This window comes from Clytia hemisphaerica, unplaced genomic scaffold, assembly GCF_902728285.1.
Source record: "Clytia hemisphaerica strain Z4C2 unplaced genomic scaffold, Clytia hemisphaerica genome assembly, whole genome shotgun sequence".
NCBI lineage: Eukaryota > Metazoa > Cnidaria > Hydrozoa > Leptothecata > Clytiidae > Clytia > Clytia hemisphaerica.
Genome location: NW_027104297.1, coordinates 2,333,806 through 2,344,049, shown reverse-complemented (window position 1 = coordinate 2,344,049; position 10,244 = coordinate 2,333,806). Strand labels below are relative to the sequence as shown.

The 10,244-nt window shown below is 35.1% G+C and overlaps 2 protein-coding genes across 2 annotated transcripts; both read left to right on the top strand.

Moving 5' to 3' along the window:
• The first annotated feature begins 457 nt into the window (after positions 1-457).
• Positions 458-7,434, top strand: LOC136817402 (calcium-responsive transcription factor-like). Its single transcript, XM_067073745.1, has 5 exons — positions 458-688; positions 2,681-2,746; positions 3,432-3,545; positions 5,280-5,738; positions 6,361-7,434. Exons 1-5 carry the CDS (start codon positions 508-510, stop codon positions 6,987-6,989), a joined length of 1,449 nt encoding a protein of 482 aa, XP_066929846.1. The 5' UTR covers positions 458-507; the 3' UTR covers positions 6,990-7,434.
• A 1,357-nt stretch (positions 7,435-8,791) lies between these two features.
• On the top strand, positions 8,792-9,568 carry LOC136817262 (chromosome partition protein Smc-like). Its single transcript, XM_067073595.1, has one exon. The coding sequence runs from the start codon at positions 8,792-8,794 to the stop codon at positions 9,566-9,568; it is 777 nt and encodes a 258-aa protein (XP_066929696.1).
• The last annotated feature ends 676 nt before the right edge of the window (positions 9,569-10,244 follow it).

Sequence of the window (10,244 nt, the reverse complement as noted above, 5' to 3'; positions counted from 1 at the left end):
TAACTCCTTTTATAATTTATTAACATGATTTGGTGAAACATATTTTTACTTTGAAACAGACTGACCATTGTAAATGATAAATTGTCCATAATTTTCCTAAACCCTCTTTCTTATTTGATGCCCCGCTACATTCTCATCCCCTCAAGTTTTTTAGGCAAATCTTGGTAACCTCCCACCACCCCTTTCAAAAAAAAATTGGCATCTCTCCTATTAAACGGGGGGGGGGGGTGAGAACTGTGCCATATTTATTAAATACAGTAATTCTTCAAATAAGTGCCAAAGGCCAGAAATATATTGTAAAGTATGAACTGTAGCAACTGCAGGAAATTGAAGATGGGCAAATCTTTTTGTCAATTTACTCTTGCTTATTAGGAGCAAAATATAAAAAAAATTGCGCAGATCTATTAATTCTATGCTATCTATCATAAGATTTGACTTGATGAATCAATACAACAGAAGACTTTAATTGACTCTTAAACTGTCTCTTTTTCAGTGATTTCTTCTACAATGTTACAACCATCAGGGCTAGATATCCTAGCAAAGAAACCCAGTCTAGTGCCAGCAGCATCGCAAGCTAATCAAAAACCCATATCACAGACAGAGACACCAGTAGAATTATCAATATTGGACAAAAAACCGGTGGTACCGAAAACAGAATATGAAAAAGAGGTCTATGATTCTTTGGAAGGTATGATTATTGTCAAATTTTTTCCTGGCGCATAACAAGTTAAATGTAAAGTTAAAGTTAAGTAAGGTAAGGTCAATTTCAGTCAAATAAGTAAGTTTGTAAATTAGAAAAATGATATTTCGGGTGGACTTTTGTATTTATACCTAGCTGGTTATGCACTGTAAAAAATATGGGTTGGTATGTCAACTTTTTCTAAAATAATGTAAGTGTATACAGCAGAATTAGGAATGAGAATTTGTCCTGGGTTCAAAATTACAAAAGGGGGGGGACAAGAGTAGGTTTTTCCAGAAGAAGATTTGTATGGGGGTGTTAAGGATATTGGACATTCGGAGTATATACACATCAAAAGGACTGGATATACTTGATAAGTAAAAATATTAGCCCATTTTAATTGATATCCAGGGGGGTAATTTGTCAAAATCTAATGGATAATGTTTTTTGGCATTTTCTCGAGATTTTATCATTAGTTTTTTCTGATTTTTTGCTCAAAGATGCGTTTAAACAATGCCCAAAACATGGCTGAATCCGATTTTTGAGAAAAAGTTTTTTCTGGCCGAAAATGCTGGAAATATGCCGGAAAAACCGGTTTTTTTGACATTTTCTCAAATTTTCATCCTTAGTTTTTTCTGATTTTTTGCACAGTGACGCAAAATGGTGATTCCCGAAAATTGAAGGAGCTCGATTTTCGAAAAAAAGATTTTGCTGCCGAAAATGTCGGAAATATACCGGAATAACCGGTTTTTTGGCATTTTCTCGAGATTTCATCATTAGTTTTTTCTCATTTTTTGCACAAAGATGCGTATTAGCAATGCCCAAAACATGGCCAGTCAAGAACACCTTCAAATTAGCCTATCATAGGCTGATTAGCCTATCATAGGCTATTTATACTATTTTATATAGGCTATTTAGCCGAAAATCTATAAAAACCTCGATTTCTGACGAAATATAAATAGTCGCGTCTATTTTTTACCATTACTTCATTGTCCAAAGCCAAATGAATCTTTTTCACTTAAACTGATATAACATTCAATTTTGGAAACAGATATACGAATAAATTTATTATCCATCAGCTAACTAACCGATTATTGGCTAATTTTCTGATAATGAAGTGCCCAAAAACACATGTTTGTTTAAAAAAATTTTTTTTTCAAAAATCCCGATTTTCTTACCCTGCGCATGCGCACGCATGTGCAGTACCAAAAACTGGAATATTTCCTAAACCAAAATTGACCCAAAGTCAAAATTTGTCATGAACATTTCTCTGACAATGAGAAACCATGTATTCCTTAAAGAAGACGCGACTATTTATATTTCGTCAGAAATCGAGGTTTTTATCGATTTTTGGCTAAATAGCCTATATAAAATAGTCTAAATAGCCTATGATAGGCTAATCAGCCTATGATAGGCTAATTTGAAGGTGTTTTTGACTGATGGCCTATTCGGATTTTGTGAGCAAATTTTTTTTCCGGCCGAAAATGCCAGAAATATGCCGGAAATCGTCGTTTTTGCAGATTTTCATTGGACTATTTCCTCATATTTCTTTGTTGTTTTTTTTTCACACAAAAACATTATTTGATAATAATGCCCACCATCAAGCATGATTCAATTGTCAATAAAACTGATTTTTCCAACCGGAACTTTCTATTTTTTTCTTTACTCCCCCATCCCTCTCCCCCAATCAACAATCAATGATAAAATTTAATGCGTTAAAATGCAATTTCGCTAAACGCTATATTTTCTGACTGATTGTTTTCATTTTTCTCCTTATTGCTATCTAATTTTCATCATCAGGTAGGTCCATTCAGCATCTAGCTTGTTTTGACAAAGTTCATTTGTGTACATGCGTACCAGTAACTTGATTGCATCCACTGAGCTTTAAATAAACCCTGGAAGCATTTACTCAATTCCGGCCAAGCCATAGGTTTATAAAGGTCAATGATTGCACCGTGCCCATGCAAGTTAAAATATATTAATTTTCTTTTATCTCTACAGCTATAGACACAACAACTGGTGAAAATGGTAGCCGAGTTGAAATCACCATGGAGGAAGAGCTTCCAGGTAGAGATAGAAATCTTCCTTGTAAATTTATCACCATTCCAATTACAAAAGTCGGCCTGTTAAGGGTTGATTTCAATAGAATTTTTATCCCCACCCCACCTAAATTTCCAACCCCATCCTGAAAAAAGGCTTTGACAATTTTGACGGTAAGTAAGGAACTAAGGAACTACGCGCTTTTTTTTATAAGAATATCTTCTATAAGAATATCAGGGTGAAAATTGGCCAAATCGTAAGAATACCCTCTATCTAGGTTGGGGAAAGAAAGTTTTTGAGACAAAAATGAGAAAACTAGTGTAGTCAATAAACTCTCCAACCCAAACCTGCCTAAATCTTTTTTGAAAACCTCCAAAAAAGAAATTGGGGGGGGGGGTTCCACTATGCCCCCACTATGTTGATGACCAAACTTATTGTAAAATCTTTTAGGAATAAATTGTCAGTAGACCCTCGCTTATTCAAACTTCTGCTGTTAAAATCTTTCTATTATTCGAACTTGTTTCCAAACCCCGTCAAGGAGAAACCCTCTTAAAATACTTTCTATAATTTGATCTCTTTATAATTCGAGTAATTAAGATTTCCCGTTCGAGCTCGAATTAGCGAGAGTCGACTTTGTTTATAAAATGGTTCAAAGTGTTAGGTGACTATTAAATAATATGGCTCACAATATTTTTGAATTTTTATATTTCAGAACTGTCACGCTTTACTACCTACAATGAATACAAGCAAGCTTTAGATACCGAATGTATAATGACAGGGAAGCATTATGTCATCGCTAGCACAACTAAAGGATTCAAATACGATGGTATGATCGCTTTTTAAAAGTTTTTTTTGTAACTCTTTTTAATGTCTTCAGTGGCAAGTAATTATACAGCTCTTCTGTCCTTTGATGTTCTGGCTGTTTTACACGTTTGTTTTTTTTAAAACATGGTGTTTGTTCCATTTCATTATGGACACTTTAACTTTTTTTGGGAAAATCTAGCCTTGTTAACTAGGTCACATGGCTAATGGCAATATACCTTAAGGGAACTTATTTTGGCGGGAACTAATTTTGGCGGGCAGCAAAAATCCTAAAAAATTTCAATTTTGGTGGAACTAATATTGGCGAATGACAGCGTAAATCTGTTCTATTTTGCCTTATTTTGAGCAAATTTGATGAATTTCAGGGTTTATTTTGGCAAGAAACCAAAAAAATTAAGGGAAAATCATCCTAAATTATTCTTATTAATATTGACGGTATTCTCAGGTTAGGATGCAAATCTAGACTACATTTGAAATGTAATACATACCTGAAGCATAGACTTTCATGAAAGTTTTGAGCGTTACTGGAGAGGATAATTGTCAAGTTGCAGTTAAAAATGTTTAGTTGCGAAATTGGGCTCTCCCAGAAAAAAATCGTTCATGGGGGTGGAGGATACAGGGGGGGGGTCGGTACTAAAATTTCAGACATCATGACTTTTAGTGACGTGGTGGTATTACAAAAAAGACCTTAAATTTAACTATTGACCAAGCATTTTAGGCAAAATGAAAAAAATAAAAACTTTCTATATAACCGATATAAGATATTGAAACACCCTGTGTCACAAATTAAACAAAAATTTCTTCCCCGGTGGGAAAATACCCTTGAATTTCAGCCCCACTGGGAAATTGACTTTGATCTCATCCCCACTCGAAATTCCATGTTAAAAAATTGCACTCCAAAACCACCCCCACTGGGGTTTTTAACCTTCGAACAATAGAATTTCTATCCCATTAGCATTTCAATAGGAATTTTTATCCCCACTGAGGAAAATAGTTCAACCGGGGCTGTGAATCAGGGGTGTATTTAATGTTCTGCTTTTATATACTATGGAGAAAATTTTTTTTCGTAGTTGAATGCTTTGTTTTTGTAAAGAACCATGGATAACTGGATAGAAAAGAAATAGCAAGCTGTAAATTAGAGGTGAAAATAACCAATCAATCTTTGCAATAACTAAAGTAGAGCAGAGCAAAAGTATCTTAACTGTTTCTGAGTCTTTATCTAGAATACAGATAGATAGATCAGGTTCATTGACAGCTTAAATAACCAGAGTTGGCATTTTGTTGAAAGTCCAAAGACCGCCATTCTCTGAACCGGATTCCAAAATAAGCCTAATTTAGGTGGTCACTATGCAAAAATGTCAAAAAAAATTTAGTACATGTGTACTAAAATTCCTTTTTCAAAAGTTAGGTGGGGGTATGTCAGAAATTGTCAAAAAAACCTTTTAGTACTCATATATTTCTTGGATTTTAGTTCCGACCCCCTCTGGAGGATATATTATTTTTTCAATGATTCCATCTACCCCTGGACATGCGTTCTACCCCAGGACAAGCATCAAATCAACCCCCCCCCCCCCTGGACACTAAAATTTACCCTTGGACATTGCAAATTCACTCCATGGACATCGGCATTTTTTCAGGTTTTTTTTTTTATATCCCCTTGACAATATATCTCCCCCCCCCCTATTAACGGTTTTTTCTAGAAGAGCCCGATTCCATGAATGTGGTTATTTCTTTTCAGTGACATTGCAAGATGTCCTTGAACGTTACACGAAGCACAGTATAAGCTGGGTATACATACACAAGTCAGATTTTGGATTACCCATTTCGACTGATGGCATACCGTACATCAACATAGGGAATTGTTGTTATTATTGCCATCTTGGAGTGGACAAATCGAAAGGTCAAAAACTCAAATATCAGCATAAGAAAGTCATGCGAAAGTTGCTTGCTGAAAATGACCCGACCGTGAAATTACGTGAAAAACGTGCGGTGCCGACCAAGAAAGTTTCATGCCCGGCTAGATTTAGCGTGAAAAAGATCTGGCGTTTTCCGGAGTATAAAGTGACCGGTGAATTGACGAGCTGGAAAAAACAAACGGCCGCCAAGGAATTACGTGACAAATTAGATTTGATTAAAATTGGTGTTTGTGATGACGTCATAGGACGTTTGGAATACGTCACAGCCTTCCCAGCACATGGTATGGTGTTATTTTCTCTCTTTGAATTAGGAATTTATTCCCTAATTTTCTTGACGGCCAACCCTAAGTGTGGGATAGCGCGAGCTAGAGGGGGGGTAGTAATATCCAAGTTGCAAAATTAAAGTCTGAAGACAAATCACGCTTTTACTCGAAATTTTTATGTGCTTGTTACATGACATTTATTTCTGATTGGTTCGAATTTATTGACACTAATAAAGTTATCGACTGTTTGATATTGTTGGAAATTGTTTAAAAAAATAAGCCAATGACGTCATCATTGGTACTTTTTAGCGTTCCATCAGGGAGTAAAAATTTCTACTTTTACTTTTTTTTCTATACATAACTAACAAATTTTTCGCCTATTTTTGCTATTTAATCACATTAAAGAGCTTACAGATGTTCAAAAATATCGTACAAGTGTACGCTCACGAAAATCACTGGGAAACGCCTATGAAAAAAAACACGGAGAAATCAAAGGGGTGAAAGTGGCTCTGAGTACGAGAAGGACTTTCCCCAGGATATTGTCGAAATAATTTTAGCACATATATATTTCAAAGATTTTTTAGCTAGAGGAATCGTATTTTAGAAAGTGTATTTTAGAATCACTTTCTATTCTTTTTAGATGCTCACAAATTTCACGAAGCTGGAAAAGCTGATTGGCTGGTCGAACCACTAGACAAACAAGTCGAGAAATATTTACGCAGTGAAATACGTAAAGGTTGTATACGCAACCAAGAGTTACAACAACGTGGCGTAGATTACGTCAAAAACGTACTTTTCTCAAATGAAGTGCCGCCTAACGAAGAACGTAGACGTTTTTTTCCGAACAAGAAAAAAATTAAGAATTTGATCGCATCTGAGAAAAGGAAAATGAAAACGGAGTCGGATCTACAACAACAAAACGTTATGCATTTGAACCAGCTCTTAGATGCAGTGAACGAGGATTTAGTAGGACATACTGTTACTATAGACCATATGGAGGGAGATTCTGACTCCCAACCCGATGAGAATCTCATAGAACAAGTTAACAGCCAGGTGGCTACAGAACCCGAAGAACATTTTGAGGACTTGACCGACCTTCAACGTGCTTCTAAACTAAAGAAACTTGCTTTGTTAGGAAAACTAGGTGAGTTGACATCAATTTGTCATAATATTAAGCATACAGATGTTGATGTAATTGATGCAATCTCTGATAATATGGACAGTGTGATACAGTTTGCGAAGGAACACGCTGATATGACTACAACTTGAACCTGGGGACTTTGTTAGGGAAATTAGATGAGTTGACATCAATTTGTCATAATATTAAGCATACGGATGTTGATGTAATTGACGCAATCTCTGGCGCTAAGATTGTACGAGTCGATTTGGGTTCGAATTTAGCAGGTTCGGGTGAGGTCAAGTGTGTGTTAGTTTACAAATCTTTATATGGGCCCCTTATATCAGCGCATTGCAATAGTGACCTCGGGTATTTGTCACAGTCGACCATGGTAAACTTTACTTCAGTCACTTTTCATTTGCCCTTTTGACCCAGGTAGTTGAGGTTCTTTTAATTATTAGGTTCATGAAGTAAAGCCAAGGCCAATGTCAAATTTCGCGATTTTTTTATATGTAAATAATTATAGTTTTGAGTTGACATTCAATTTATACGGAACAAAGTTATTTATTGAGAAAATATTATCAACCTTATCTTCTCCGCATACCCTTGTTTATTAGTTTTTGAAAAACATATTTGATTTGACACAAGCCGGTAGAATCTAGCTCCATATCATTGTGCAGAAAGGGGTCTGGCCCCCGCCCCTTCTTCTGGCATCCCTCAACTTTTAAAAATATCTATCCCCCAAGGATTTTAATTTGGACAAAAATAGCTAACAAATATTTTTTTTTTTACTCGGACTACTCTAACAGAAAACTTCCTTTCATGAAGACCAAATTTCACAACAGTGCTTGAAAATAATCTGCAATATGTATGTAAGCCCCCCCCCCTTTTTGAACCACCCCCGCCCTTTTTCATGAAAATTTCTGAACCCTCCTTCTTTATTTTTTCGGAAGGTGTCACCAACCCCCCCCCCCCTTTAAGAAAGAGGGGGCGAACTATGCATATTCTATCCTAAATCAAACATTCAATATCAGCAAAAATTAGTATTCGAATAGTACCATTTAAAATATCCATTTATAACATTTTTCCTAATTTTCATGCCAAAGTACAAATTTTATTTTGTATAAACGAACAAGTTGATGAGCCTTGTATTCAGCTTGGGCTAGAACAATGGGTTGTTCCATTAAATTTTCATACAGAGGGCGTAGACGAACCTTTTCAAGGCCAAAAAAAAATTCTTGGAGATGTGTGAATACCCCCCTGGAAAATGGCAAAATTTGCAAAAGAAATCTTTGAAAATTCTTTTATATCTTGAAAGTGCATGAGGGTGGACGAATTAAAATCAGTCTTTTGAACAAATTCAAATTAAAAACAACCGAGCCCTGCCGAGCCTCGAAAAAGTTTACTGCATGCTTCTTATAAAGTCCATTCCAAAATGATATTCGGACGTACTGAACAGTCCACCCAAATCAATTTTCCCTTAGTCACTTTTTTATGAATCTGATAGTGTTCACAAAGGATCATGATTGTATCATGTACATCAGTATAAAATATAAAGTGATGCAAGTGGCTCATCTGGGTACGATAGATTGCTGTCCACCTAGCCCGGGGTCCACTTAAAGCTTTTTTTATAGACTGGGTGGCGCGATTAAGTGGCCCGGTAGTATATGGTAATATGCTTTTGCTTAGGCGACAGTCCGCCAGATTTTTGTTGTTTTTGGAAGGTAAAAACAGTACGAAGCAAAGTTTTTATTTGAGAATAAGGGATTGCAAATCTGTTGTTGATGTTTGTTTCTCAAGTTTCCAAGTAGTTTTTTTGTTTATTTGGATTTTAAACATTCTTTTTCAAAATGGTGACCTCGCCAAACGCTCCTAGTCTAATTTGGTTTGTTTGGTTGCTGTTTGTTTACTTGTTTATTGTTTGTTTATTGTTAATTTGTCTTGTTATTGAAATATGGATGATAATGTCAAAAGAGAAATGCAAAATTTCATTAAAGAGGCGCTGAAGGAGCATGATAAAAACATACAAAAATTCATTTCCTCAAATTCAAAACTTATTTATGAACGACTTGATTCCATAAATCAATCTATCGAAGATATTGGAAAGAGAATATCAAACGTGGAGCAAAAGGTCAAGAGCCAGGATTTGAAAATTACCGAAATTGAACAGTCTTTGGAATTCACGCAAGACCTAATCGATAAGAAAGTATCAGATCTCGACAAGCAATGGTCCAATAACCTCCAACAACAAGTGAATAACTTTAGAGATTGTAACTACTTTGCCAAACAAGAAAGGGATTACTTTAAAAATAAAATGAGAACATTGGAAGACCGTAACAGACGCAACAATTTGAGAGTGGATGGGATAAAGGAGAGCGACAATGAGACGTGGGATGAATGCGAGGAGAAAGTGAAAAGTTTATTAAAGAATGTAATGGGTATTCAAGAAGAAATCAATATTGAAAGGGCGCACAGGATGGGGAAAAAAGAGAACGGGAAAACAAGGACAATAATTTTCAAACTTGAAGCATGGAAACAGAAGGAACTTATTCTACAAAACACAAGAAAACTTAAAAACACTAACCATTATATTAACGAGGACTTCTCAGATGAAACTAATTTAATTCGAAAGGGACTATTCAGAGAAATGAAGCAAGCAAGGGAAAGTGGTAAGTTTGCTAAAGTGGTCTACGACAAAATCATTATCAGAGACTTTAGACCATCTCGCTAATTTTAGTTAATTTCTCTAATTATTTTTCTTCCTCGTAATTTTTTCCGAAAATCACAATGGATGACTTATCATTTTCTATTTTGAATGAAAACCAAGTACTAACTCTTAGTGATTCGAATGATCCAGACGCTAACTTTTATGAAAATATTTCTCTTGAAACTTCTTTTTTGACCGTCAGTGAGACTAAATACAAGCTCACACAGCTAGATCAAAAATTTTCCATACTTAATATAAATATCAGAAGTATTTCCAAAAACTTTGAAGATTTTAAATGCTTAATTCAAGAACTTAATTTCAATTTTAAAATTATTTGCATCACAGAAACTTGGTGTAAAAGGATGAAGCAGAAAGCGAAGAAAATGTAAACAAAAAAAGCTTCTCTAAATTCTCTCTACCGGGTTATAAAGTTTTACATCAATCAAGATCACATGAATTACGAAAAAAAGGTGGTGGTGTTTGTATATTTGTGCATGAATCTTTAAATTATAACCGTAAAAAAGACCTCAGTGTGAATGATAACGATTGTGAAATCTTAACAATAGAAATCTTAAACAAATTTTCACGTAATATTGCAGTTTCTTGTGTATATAGACAACCCTCTGGTAATTTAAAAAAATTTAAACAACACTTAAAAAATCACTTAAACAATAATAGCTTAAACAATAAAAGTGTTTAC